Source organism: Vidua macroura, chromosome 5 (genome assembly GCF_024509145.1).
Source record: "Vidua macroura isolate BioBank_ID:100142 chromosome 5, ASM2450914v1, whole genome shotgun sequence".
Lineage (NCBI taxonomy): Eukaryota > Metazoa > Chordata > Aves > Passeriformes > Viduidae > Vidua > Vidua macroura.
Genome location: NC_071575.1, coordinates 53,781,286 through 53,794,982, shown reverse-complemented (window position 1 = coordinate 53,794,982; position 13,697 = coordinate 53,781,286). Strand labels below are relative to the sequence as shown.

At 38.9% G+C, this 13,697-nt stretch overlaps 1 protein-coding gene across 1 annotated transcript in view; it reads right to left on the bottom strand.

Moving 5' to 3' along the window:
* PLXNB2 (plexin B2) overlaps nucleotides 1–13,697 on the bottom strand; it is a 173,818-nt gene that overhangs the window by 102,546 nt on the left and 57,575 nt on the right. The window contains exon 3 of the mRNA XM_053977842.1: nucleotides 12,920–12,986. Coding sequence (XP_053833817.1) covers nucleotides 12,920–12,921 — 2 coding nt within the window. The 5' untranslated portion in view covers nucleotides 12,922–12,986. The remainder of the gene's footprint in view (nucleotides 1–12,919; nucleotides 12,987–13,697) is intronic.

The following is a 13,697-nucleotide window of genomic DNA, read 5'->3' as shown; positions in this document are numbered from 1 at the left end:
TAAAAAAAGAAGGTTTTACAGTCTGCTAAGGGAAATCTCAGCAGCAGTCTATGAAAATGCTGGATGTTAGTACTGTGCATCAGCAAACAATATCCAGAGTTCCTCAATTTACATAGGAAACATTTTTAATAGGCACTGTACAAGCAGCTCTCAGACACTGACTCCTTCCCTCTTACTCCTGAGTAAGTCTGCAAGTCCACAGATCAGCAGAGCTCTCACAGGGATACAGCAGCAAATCCTGGCGCCTGCAGTGTGCATTTTTCAGAGTGTTGCCATGGTGATCTCCAGTACGCTTATCCCCTGAGAGCTCAGCTCAAAATTCAGAGGGAACCAAAGCAGGACTAAGAAATGACACCCAAGCAAAAGCAATAGGGATATTATGTGTAATTAGCACATGAACATCCTTTCATAGGGAAGATTTCAGAAAAAGAGTTATTCTTAGTACTGAGTGATCTTTAGGAAAGATGTGCAGTTTTCATAGTCTCAATTCTAAACCAATAACCATGGAATAAACCCAAGAATTTCTAACCCTGTCTCTGTGTATGGATCGCAATTTGGCACAGGGTAAATCCTCAACCTTGGTACTGCAAAAATCCAGATTCTTACAGTCGGCACAGAGGAAAAGGTATAATTAAGCGGATAAAAAGAGACATTACTTTAATAATGAAGCATTGTAGACCAGCAACAGATCACTACATAACCAGAATGCAACATTTACTTTTTAGAATATTGTATTTCCCTATTTTATGAGAAGAGTTAACACAACAATTCTGGAGTATTGGAGTAATTTATTTTTTTGCCAATTACTTTACATCATCTGTCGGTCCTTACAGCAGTTCTACTCTCTTACTGCACTTTCAACAAAAGGAAACTACATTTGTGCAAACATAAAAGCAACACTCATGTCAAGTAATGTATGATGATATATAGCTGAGAAACCTGTTGGATTGTCTTTCACTCCTACCTTATAAAAGTCCTACGTTAGAGGGGCCATACACATAAAAATGAACCATCAAGAAGAGATACCAAAATTAAAAATCTGGGCCATGTCAGATATGTCACAGTGCAGAAAAAATACTAAATGAGAATCAAGCAATGTTTTGCCATTAAGGCAGCATGTTTCAGTCAGAGCTTATGATCAGATTTCACCAGACCCTTTTGTGTCTAAATGAGCTTGGAGATCAGTTAATCCCACATAGTTTGATGCTCAGCCACTTGTGTATGGCAGTTTCTTTCCCCAAAATTATATTATTTTTGTTATTATGTGGCTTTCTTACTCCTTTTACAAAGGACTTTGTTTGTCCTCGCCACATCATCATCTATTAGATCATGGAATACTTAATCACATTATGAAAAGCTGACTCCCCCTGAATAAGCATAGAGTTTTGCAGTCAGATCTGCTTTACTTTCCACAAAACCTTTCTGGGTTGGTACAGCACTAATCACTTCAGAGGTTTACTCCATCCCCTCTCACAAAATCTGGTGTGCCGTCTGTTGCTTATGACCAGCACCTGACTTGCTGCCTTTGTACTAATGCCTGATGCTCACCACCGTGGAAGGTGGCCTGGTGACAGGATGTTCATGGAGGTTTGGTTTCTTCAGCATATTCAGGTTCTCACAATCCCATTGATAATGGTCACAGAAAGGGCTGTGCAGTGTAAACTGTGAGTATCCATTTGTATGATGCACAAACGTTTACTCAATATACGTTTCTCTCCTCCCTTATAGCGCTCTTTGCTATCCACTCACTGAGTTAATTCTCTGTTATAGCTTTCCTAGGCTATAACCTCCCTGGTTTTCAAATACCTACAGGCCCAACAACTGTTGACTGGAGGAAAGGCTGATGGAAAGACACAGCTACAGTCTTTGGTATTTATAATTTTATTTTTACCTCCTCTTCCAAAGGGTGCTGACACTCGCCTTGAGCAGCTTCCCTGTATTTTAAGCTTTCTTGATCCCTTTTAACAGTGGATCAAGCACTTTTCTGGCATACATTGGTATTTCTGCTCAATTGCAGGGAACTTGAACTTGAACAAGATCCCTACAAAAACACTGATTACAATAGACATAATACTATGGCTCTTACCTTGATCCCTTCAGGGAAGAGGTTTTATTTACCATGAATAAAGATGAAGACTGACAAGCAGACTTCAAATTAAAGCAAAAGCTATAAAATCTTGGATTACTTGTGGAACCAGCATTTAACAGCTTAACATACTCTTTATATCGGTATTATACTGCATTTTTTACCCCTTAATGAAAACAAACTTGTCATGAACAAAATCATCAAGACCACTCACTGACAGACAAGAATTTAAATAAAATTTGCTCTTATGACACCAATTTGTACTAATTTCCATCTCCTAGATGCTTATGCTTTTTCCTGGGCTGGTGAATGGAATCCCAACCATCCAGAAAACATAGTTGTATGCTGTAATGTGCATACGCTTAGGGAATTTACTTAAAATGCTCACTTTACTTACTGCAACACTCTACCACCCACGATTTGTATGACAATATTTTACAAGGATACTGCAAATCTTTAAAGCATGGGGACAAATTAAGCATAAAGGAACTGTCAAATATTTACCTTGTCCAAGAATGTTAGGTTAATTAGATTAATGCCAAAGATGATAAATGCAGTTCAACTTCAGTAAAGCAGTTGGCAGAGCAAGACAAGAAGCATCACTGCAGAGATGCTTGCTTCAAAATCATGTGTTACAAAATATTGAATGTGCCCCCTCCTTCTCCCCCTCACCACATGCCTTTCCTCTCCCCTGCTAGTCAGCAACTGGGCCACAAGGCAGTCCTGTCAGCTGTTTAACAGATGCATAAGAAAGATCATACCATGCCAAACACCTCACTTGGGAAACTTTATTTTTTCTCTACTCTCCCAGAAGGTCAGCTTCAGTTTATCTAGTGAATATGAAAGTAAGCAGCTTGTCCCTCTCTCCACAGGTTGTCCTGCCATTCATTTCAAAGAAAAATCTTTGGTGAATGTTATACTTTTCCTAAAATCCGAGCAGAACAGTTAATATGTAGCTCATCACCAGATCTGAGCAGAAAATCTCTGCTTTGGGCTGGTAGTGGCTTGCAAAAGGTGAGGAGACACTCATAGAGCTGTTCTAGCAGGAACAACCCATTTTTCAATTTCTGGCCATTTTAGTTTTCAGCTCTTGCTTAGGCTTGAGTTTTGGTTGCAGCCATACTCATAGCACTGATGGAAGTACTAGGGTGGACTGGTACCAAAGAAAGTGGGTGTGTGTATAAACACATCCTGACACCATTGAAGTAGAAACCTTCAGTAGAAAAAAACTCTCCCTGTCATCTTGTCAAAGACAACAGACAGATGTCATCTCTGTTCATTCTTTTTTCATAAGAATAGACACCTGCTTTTGTATAAGACTACTATTTTCAGGGTACCTCATTTATTTACAATAATGTTAGCAATTTTGCTCAGGTTGTGCAAAATAGATATATTTGGAACATTTTCCTTTATATATTTTTTTGTTTCCGTTCCCCATCTACATCATTTACTTGTTCTTTTCCTTCTGGTCCTATATATACTTCAAAGACATATTTTCAAAGAACAACTTCTCTCAGCATAGCTTGTCCCTGAGCTGTAAAAGTTTTGCTCACATATACCTCCCTCAGGAGAGATAACTTCTTTACATAATGCTCCTTTAGGCAAAATCTATAATCATGCAAACAGGTAGAACATTCCTATGTGGGGCAGCTCAAGCAGGAAGCATACACATCTGGCAGAGCAGAGTCAGGGTAGCACCATAAACATCTACATCCCAGATAAAATCTATATCCTGCAGATTGGACCACTATAAACAAGTGCTATCCAATACATCTTTCAAGGCAATCAGCTAAAGAATTCACATATGGATGGATGGCCTGATTCACACAAAGGTAAGGAAAGCCTGGCAAAGGCAATGAATCAGCTCAATTGACCACATTTCTTTCCCAGAACCATCATAGCCTTAGGATCTTCTTGGCTTTGCAGCCAAGAAGAGCTTTCTACAGTCAATTCAGTAACTGGATATTTCTGATGATGCACTGCAGAAGCAGGACTGAACTTTCCCAGAGTCTTCTGTAAAGAGTAATATAGCTTATATTTTCTAAAGATGTTGGCTTTGAGAAGTGCAGGAGGACATAAGGAATCTGCTCACCACCCCAGATACCAGCTGTACTCTATGTTTTTGTGTTTCTGCTCATTACAATGGAAATGGTATTGTGACCCTTTTCTCTTCTCCGAGTACCCTGAAGACACAAATGGCAAGTTGCCTATGATTTTTGGGTGTAAACTGATGCAGAGGATGCCAAGGTCAAAGATGTGACCTGGCAACTTCAAGGTTGGAAAGGAAAGGAAAGGAAAGGAAAGGAAAGGAAAGGAAAGGAAAGGAAAGGAAAGGAAAGGAAAGGAAAGGAAAGGAAAGGAAAGGAAAGGAAAGGAAAGGAAAGGAAGAGAAGAAAAGAAAAGAAAAGAGAAGAGAAGAAAAGAGAAGAAAAGAGAAGAAAAGAAAAGAAAAGAAAAGAAAAAAGAAAAGAAAAGAAAAGAAAAGAAAAGAAAAGAAAAGAAAAGAAAAGAAAAGAAAAGAAAAGAAAAGAAAAGAAAAGACCAAAACAACCCCCCTTCCCTCCTCCCCACCCTGAACCTCAAACACTAAAAAACATGCTTCTTAAAAACCATGGCAAGTCCATTCATTGTCTGGAAATTTCCAGATCCATTTTTAAGGAAACACTCTCTGTGTACAAACAAGAGTTGCAATGTTTTGCAAAGTGGTAAGTTCCCAGCAACTGTAATTTGATATGATTCAGTTAGCTAGTAACAAGTCATTAAGTCATGCAATTTTAAGGAAAACCAGCAAAGATAAACAAGACTTTTGTTTACAAAGTCATTGGCTTACTGACTGACAATGAGAAATTTCCGACCTAAATGTAGATATTTTTGCATCTTGACATTATTTCATGACATTGTCATGTCAGCTTGATGAAACTGAGTGCTGCAGTAACAGTACACCAGAATATTGCCTAGCTGTCCAAAGGAATGGTTATTTTTAAATACAACATCAAGTTCACTACATGAATTGAATCAAATATGGTTGAGGCTTGCCTTGAATTTTGCCCTAAAAAATTATTAGGCAAGCAAGTTGTCTCGGTGTTTAATTTTTACTTTTATCCTTGTTAAATCCCTTAATTAAATATAATATTAAATACAACGTTAATTAAAGATTATTATGAAGGTTCAAGTAATATGTTTAAATGCTTTAAAGGAGGGAGAAAAACAAAACAAGAACACAAGTTAGGCTTATAAATAGATTTCATATAAATCAAAAATATAGCATTAAAAAAGTAACATCCTGCATGCACGGGGCATTTTTTCATGTTTGCTAGCACAAAAGTAGCAGCAAAGGTTAAGAGCAGTGGACCTGGTATATTCTATACAAAACATTGCATTAACCAAATAATTTTCATTTATCAAAGTGACAGTTTACCTAAGACAACTGCTTAAACAACATCATTGCATCATGACAAAGTGAGGACGCACTGCAGGAATGGAGCAGAAGTTCCATATTATGAAGAGACCCGTAACACACCTGCAGCCAGGCTACCCTGGCACCAAACCCAAGGGATCAACAGCATGAAGATTTCAAATGCACTTTTGCAGAAGCCTGGTCTATAAACCAGGTGGAAGAGTGCAAAGCCCTGTGTAGGGAGCCGGGAGCAGCAGGGGCTGCTGCTCCAGTGGGGGAGGCAGAGGGCAGCTAAGGTGAAGGAGTGGCACTGTCCCGCCTCCCCCAAGGAGTTCTCCTCAAAGCCCTGCTCCCTAGGTTCTGTAGGCTCAGTGTGTCTCAAAAAATAATTAGACATAAAATGAACGAGGCCTCCTAAAAACTCTTTATTAGTAATTGCACAATTCCTACAGGCATAGCATTCAGAGGGTTCCCCTGTACAGACAAGCAAACAGCAGCTAGATCATCAGCAAGAAGAGCAGCAGGACAGTGCCCTTATCTGTGCCTGTTCACACCAGTATTGTTCACATTGGTATTGTTCACTCACCTGCAAATAAGAAGTGAAGTGAGGAAGCTGATTTCACCTACTCAAATTCAACAGTCCCATAAAAAGGCTTATTTTGTCCAGGAATCAAAGGTTTATGGAGACAAAGCCAATGTAGCATCTGAGAATGACATTAAAAATTATACTCAAGCTGCACAATCAATGCTAAAGTCAATGCTGAAAACTGATGTGCAACTGTTCTCTCTAAGTCTGTAATGCATTTGCTTTTCTAAGCAGGGACAATTCTCAATTTTTGTTGCCAGACACAACAAGAAACTTGATGCCAATATTCTCACTTCTTTGAGAGTATAGAATAATAACCCAAATGCAACTCAACCTGCTTATTCTGTAAAATACCACGGGCTGACACACTGATTTGAGAGCTATGTTACCTCCCATTCCCATTGCACACTAGGAGAAGGAAGAAACCTGTTACAGTGTGGGTGACAACCACGCAGTTGTATTCACCAACCTTTACAGTAAGAAAAAGACAACAGTTTAGACTGGTACCTTTGACAGAAATTTGTCAATGAATCTCCTCTTTGCATCTCCCCAAAACTTCAGATTTGGCTTTAATATGACAAAGAACTGATGTGAAGCCCTATTTTACTGCACCCAGCTTTTCTACTTGGCTTTGCTAGACTTGGGTAAACTGATTTTTGCCTTCTCTTGATCTTAGGATGCAGCAGCCCTTGCCAAAAATAATTTTCCTTCACAATTCCCTTGCAGAGGTTTGCACTGTTTTAATGCTGTAGCATCACATATCCTTTTAATCCCTGCCTACACATTTTAACATTTCAAACACATGATTATTTATAAGCAAAATGCCACCAGGGGTTTGATGAGGTAAAGTGGTTTAGTGGGGACTGAAACTGGGGAAGGGGGAGAGGGGAGGGTGAGTCATCATTTGGTGTTTTTAATCCTTCACTCCTCCTCTACTGGGCTTTGTCATTAGCAGTAGCATTTACTCACTTTGAGCAGAGCCAAGACAGCAAACAAGTTCTCTGAATTTGAAAGCCAGACAATTCCAACTCCTAATTCAGCCATGCATGCCTGCTCCAGGCTGTTCAATCCCTTGAGACCCCTTTTTGTAGCCTAGCCTTCTCCCTCTTTTAAGTGCCAACTCATCGAGGGCCTTTGGCTAGGGTTTTGTGCATTCCCACCTGCTCCTGCAAGAGGGAGAACAGACTGGGATGGAGTGACGCCATCCTTAAGTTTTGTGTTGTATTCGGGGCTGGGCATTGCCACACCAAATGGAGCAAACAGGTTACAAAAACTGTTTGCACAGACAAAGCAAGGCACTTGACAATCACCACCACTCCAACTAAAACACCATTTGGAAACAAGTTGCACTGCACACTGAAGGGGAGACAGCACTTGTTCAAAATCTCCTCTCCCTTTCAGTTGTTGCTCAATAGAGCAGCAAAAAATTTGTCCTCCAGCCCAATTATACCACTCTGCTGATGCTGTAACAAAAGGAGAGAGAACCATGACAGAAATAACAAGATAACCTGCATCTCTAATGGAAGAAACAGCAGGAGGTAGAAGAATTAATTTCTGTCACACACCATTTTTCTTTCCACTTCAAGCACCCTCTCCCTCTCTAAAAACACCTTCTATACAGATCTCCTGGAAAAAAGAAAAAAAATCTCTGAAGAATGATCCTCCCCAGACTACCTATACCTCATACGTTTTTCAGGTCCACTGAGAAACAACTCTGCCTTAAGGTATGAGAGCTGGGCAGTGCAGGGACCTGAGCCCAGCCTGGGAATTGACAACATGTAGGTTCCACCGCTGGGCTTTTTAGGGCTGCTTAAGTTTAGAAAAAGTCTTTTAAGTGTGGATGCTTTGGGTTCAGCTGCCATACATACCCATGTTTCTGCACCAAAATACTTGTACTCAGTTTCAAAAGAGTGAGTACTCTGGAGTTCTAAGCATAATTTAGGACAACTAAGAATATGACGAACCTTTGAGAATTAGACTACTTATTTCAGTAAATTAACTAGGTAGCAACTGTAAAAATGCTGATGTTAGACAGTATTTAGCTTCCTGGGCTATAAATGGATATAATTTTTACTTACCTGACAGGTGTGTCATGAGAATTAGCTAATATTGACACTTTGATCTTTAAAATGCTTTGCCAAGTATTAATTAAGGAAGGAACATTTTGCATTTAAAATACCAAGTATTTTCAAGTTGAATTTGTCTCCATCCCTCTCCTAAAATGGAAAAGAATCTACTGTTTGTTTTTCTACATATTCCCCAGGAGATAATTTCAGAGAGACATGAGAAAGGAAGACTGACATGCGGGTCTGTGTTTCAAGGAGGATGAATGAATATCTCTAAATAAATAGCTCTGCCTTGTTGCAAGAGTCTTCTCTCCTGTGGGTCTTCTAGCCAAACCCGTAGACTTAGTCAAGTGTAACTGGATTAGGGAAAAGGTCACTCATGCCTTCCAATAAACCCCATTTTTATAACTAACCTACAATGCTTTTTTACAAGACAAGTCTCAAAGTGAAGTATGAGAAGTACATAACACATTTCAGGTATTCAAGTCTGCAACTACTGGTAAAGTGTGGCCTCATTTCTCTATAGAGGGAAAGGTGCCAACATATGGGCAAAACTCTATTACAGTTCATCTGCAGCTAGTGATATGAAATATGTACAAAGCTGTGCAATGCTTTTGTTAGATGGGTCACCCTGTAGGCTTCAGCTAGAGAAAAATGAAGGGCCAAGGCTTGCCTGTAGAGCCAGCTGTCTCCTAGTGACTCCATGCTCGATAAGGGCAGGATAAGGGCAGGACTTTCATCATGGGCACTCTCATTGCAAAGATATAGCTGCAAAGGCATGACATTTGGCCTTTACATGACCCAATGAATATTAACTCAGATTAGAAGGAAATAAACGCTTGTATTTGATAGCAACTTGTTGTTGTGAGAAAACAACAACATAAATAAGTGTGCTCTACACATCCTGGAGAGATCATTATGCAAGGCTTTCCTGTGGTTGTTACTGCTAGTGATTACAGCCTGACCTGGTGTCACACGCTACTCATGCTGGTAGTGCAGAGATGTCATCTCTCCTGGAGCTGAAGTATTCTTCTTAAAGTTAGCCAGGCAAAACGGAAGACCGAGATGGAGGGAAAGAAAAAAGACAGGACGTAGGTACTGGGAGATGCCAGAAATCACATGCATGAAGACAGATGCAACCCACGTGTAGTGGTCTTGCATGCCCTTTAGGGCTTCAGTGTGACAGGGCAGAAATTCTGTGGGAGCATTTTGCAATGTCACATTCTTGCCCACAGCCCAAAGCATGCAGTAAATATGGAACAATTTTTACCTGTTTTGGTGATTTAAGTCTTATGGATCTAAAGATGTGTCTTAGAGGTGATTCTGGGGACTTAAATGTGATTGATTGTCATGTATAGAATGAAAGTTCCTTGTGTGACTCCTTCATGATGGTCTCTAGAATGGGAGATTTCTTCTCCTGTTTCCCTGCCTCCTTTCATGCACAGCATAGACATTACTTAATGAACTAGTAACTCCTAAATATTTATTTTTGTCCTCATTATCAAGTGTGCCTCTATGCTTTATTTACCTCATCCAAATGTTGCTGAGAATTATTTATAGCATTCACAATATAGGAGCCAAGGTCTTAGAAACAATATTTAATTTTATCATAGCCAGCTGGATCCTGAAACTAAGATGGACATTTTTGAGATGGGCACTGGTTTTGAGAAAATATTTTATAGTTCTAGAAGTCTAAAAAGCATCTCTGTTCTTCCAGGAAGAACCTGCCTACCAGCTAGCAGAGCTTAGTGACAGCACATGACATGATATGGTCCTCACCCTTCACAAGGGTGTTCAAATCAGGCTATTTGCGATGCCAGTGCGCACATTTTACATAAGAAATACTGATGAGAACAGTGAGAAAACACTCAGTGCTACATTAAGAACTAGCTCCTGGGATTGCAGATTACAAAATGTGCAGTGAGAACCTAATTTTGGTATCTAATCAGGGCTGAGTGTTCTTCCTCTTCATCCTGTGCACTCTTGCCTGTGCTCTACTTGATGGTGCCTGCTCCTGATTCCTAAGGTACACGCTCCCCTTCCTTCTCCTTGCAGTCACTCAAGATTATTTTGATGTATCATCAGCATAATTCAACACAATTGGCTTTTCATCATCTCCACCAGCCCGTTTTGTGTTTTTCCTTGCTGTTCCTTATTTCTGAGTGGAAGAAAACCCTCACTCTCTCCCTTTCTTTCCGCCTCTTTGTGAGATGAAGAAACAGAGCAAGCCAACATTTCACTGGGTTTATCCATCATTCCAGCTTGGTCTTTCATCTATTAGAAAGGTCAGTCCAAGATTTCATTGGATGAGAATGAGGAAGAGCAAGTTTATTCCACCTTCTGGTTTTACAGGTAACCAAAGCCAAAATTCTACCAGCTATTCTGCCAAAACATTACAATGTATTCAAGCTCAAGTTTCAAATTTAATTTTCAACTTTGACTAAACAAAAAATTTTAATAAATATTTCTAGATGTGCTATACATCAAAATGGATAATTATAAGAGCAGGTTCTGGATTTCACAGATTCAGGGCTCTGCCTCCAGTTTGTGAGTGGCTGCAGGTAAAGCCACTGCTCCTCTAGGTTCCCATGAGGTCCTCTGATCTCTCCCTTCAGCTCTGCTATCTTTGTATATGACAATATCTCCATAGCCACTTTTGAGATACAAAACTAAAAGTGCATATGAAAAGGTATTTTCTCCTCTCCACAAAACCTTGTTGATTTGGTATTACTGCAAAAAGCCCAGCCAATGTGAGGCCAAGTAATTTTTGAAAATGACTGATGTTTAGAAAGATAAATCTCTAATTTTAATATCAGATACCTGTAAGAGCTAGATCACAAAGAAGGTTTACATTTAGGAGCTTAGACTACATTTGAACAAAATCAAAATATCAGAAAAATAACATATACTAGAGATGATATTTATTTTTACATGAAGGACAAAATGCTATCTCTGCAGCAGGATGTGTTTATTCCTCTGCCAGTTTCAGGATCAGCTAATAATCACATTGCCAATATTATACTCCTCACCTTCCTAAAATACAGCGCTACTTCATGTCTTTTAGTTGTTTCCACATACATACATGAAATGACATTTTAACTGGGCAGATATCTTTTATAGCTCAACTGACACTCAAATTGTGCTCTGCTGCTAAACAGGCCCTTAAAAACTACAAAGAAGAAACCAACAATATTCTGCTTATTTCACAAAAAGTGGTAACTAAAGATAACCCTTCCTGAGTTTCCCAGAAGTAACAGTTGAAGATCGAGTGGTGAGAAAAATGGGAAAGCAACTGACAAAAAACTTCTACATGCACAAACTTGTCACACACATGGGATAGTTCAGGAAGTGTCACTGGCCTGAACAGGGTCATTTGAAATGTATTTTTAGGATCTTGAGGCAACTTAAGTTGTCTCAGTAAATTACTTCAAACTGCATTGTTTTGCTCAATGCACATTGGAAGGTTTTAAAGGACTTGATTTTATACTTTATAAACTTACATACATTTCAAACTGTGCCAGATACTAGTAATGGAAAGGATCAACGCACTGCCTAATCTGTAAATCTTCAACTTAGGTACAATGTTGTCAGATTTGATGATCTTCATTTCAAGCAATCTTATATCAGTAGACAACTCTACATAAACCAGACAGCACTTTGCAATGCTATATGCAGCTCCTGCAGTTTTCAGTACTACTGGTCAGCCAGTAATTGTTGAAGACAAGTTAGTAAAACCTGAAAGGCTAGAATTACAACTGTCCCAGCTTGTTAGACATTTGAGACATAATCACTGTCCTCTTTAACATCTAAGTCATTAATTCTATACTTTATTCAGCATTTGGAAAGGCTTAGTTGCCTGCTTCCAAGCTCATCAGTCAGGCTCTGGGAAAAGGAAGGTGAGATCGTGGGAAAAATGTAATATGAAAAAACCACTGGAACGAATCTGTGGTAGCTAAAAGTTCATGACTATCACTGCCCTGCACATCAGAGACACTCAAAGTCTCCTGGGGAATGACTTGCAGAGACACAGCTTTGCCTCATACACAAATATATACATACAAATACACAAGTGCAGGCACACAGTTAGGGGGTTCACATTATTATGAAATACAGCTAAGGAAGGCAATTACTTTAAGAAAAATAATGGCATATTCGCCAGCAAAGTAACAGTTTCAAGAGGTTCTAGAAAATGAACCAAAGCTCTTATTATTAGAGAACTATTGACTCCAGGTTTGAAAAAGTGACCTGAAGTGAGCAATGATGCACTTAGCCTGGAACTTGCAGCTGCTGTATTTCACTCTAAATTGAATTGCCAGTCCACTGTGCAATCTTTTTCTACTATAATCCCACATCTTTGGGGCAAGTATACCAAAAATTGCTATATATGGGGTGCATTATTCCGAGTTAGACTAAATTCCTCTGGAAATGGAAAATATGTCTGCATTACTGAATTTAAGAATCCCTGTGGGTATTTTTATGGGAATAGTGTTTTTTTTTGTCTTTTTAAGGGCGCTTAGTGACAACTTCATGTCATTTTTCCTGCAAATAGTTCTTAAGCATGAAAGTGACTAATAGCACATGACCCCATTAAAAGCATTTGGGTATATATTAGCCTATAGACCCACATAATAGATATTCTATACCACACACCCCCATATGCACAGTAATCAGATTGTGCATTGTTGGCATAATAAAAGTGGCTGCCAATTTAGCATGATTTATAATATGACCAATATCAATGGTTTGCGAACATAAATAATTGACACATGCTGTGAAATACTTACATTCACTTTTCCACTAAGTCTTCTTCACTATAATCAAGTTATTTTCCAGGACAGTTTAATCTTCTTACTAAATAAAAGAAGGCAACAATTAAAAATGTATTCATATGCATTAAGCTATGTTCAATCACATTAAATTTATGAACTTTAAAATATGATTTAATATCATCTATAGTGTAATATAAACTTGTAATTTGTTTATATACAGTCAGTTTTATTACATTTTAAACACAACTTTATCACACTATAACTTTCCATCCTGAAGCTGAATGGGGCAATGTTCTCTATTTCAATAGCTGCTAGGATAGTAAATCAGATGGACAGTTGCTCACAGATGTACAGCTAATTACTAAAGAACTGAGAGCTAAACTGATGTATTACCCAAAAGAATGACTAGCATTACAGATGGGTTATTGTATGACTTGGACTCCTCTAGCCAGAACTTGAACATGCTCTGACCAGTGGCACCTCCCCTCACCAAACATTTAAGAATGGAAGAGAAATAATGTCTGTCCCTTTAGGGGAGGATAAAATACCATCAGATATTTTTTAACATCACTGTACATGTCAAAAAGTGATAAAAAGTGTTCATGTAGATTGTTCAACATAAATGTGGAGATGACAACTGTCCTCAAAAAAATATCCCAGACAATAGACATTTTGACTGTTGTATGCCTCGACCTGCTCCTTACACAAAGTTATTTCTCAGTTCCTTTTAGCAAAGCAAGCAATGCACAATCAAACAGTTTGCAGCACATGCCAACACATGTACTAAAAGACC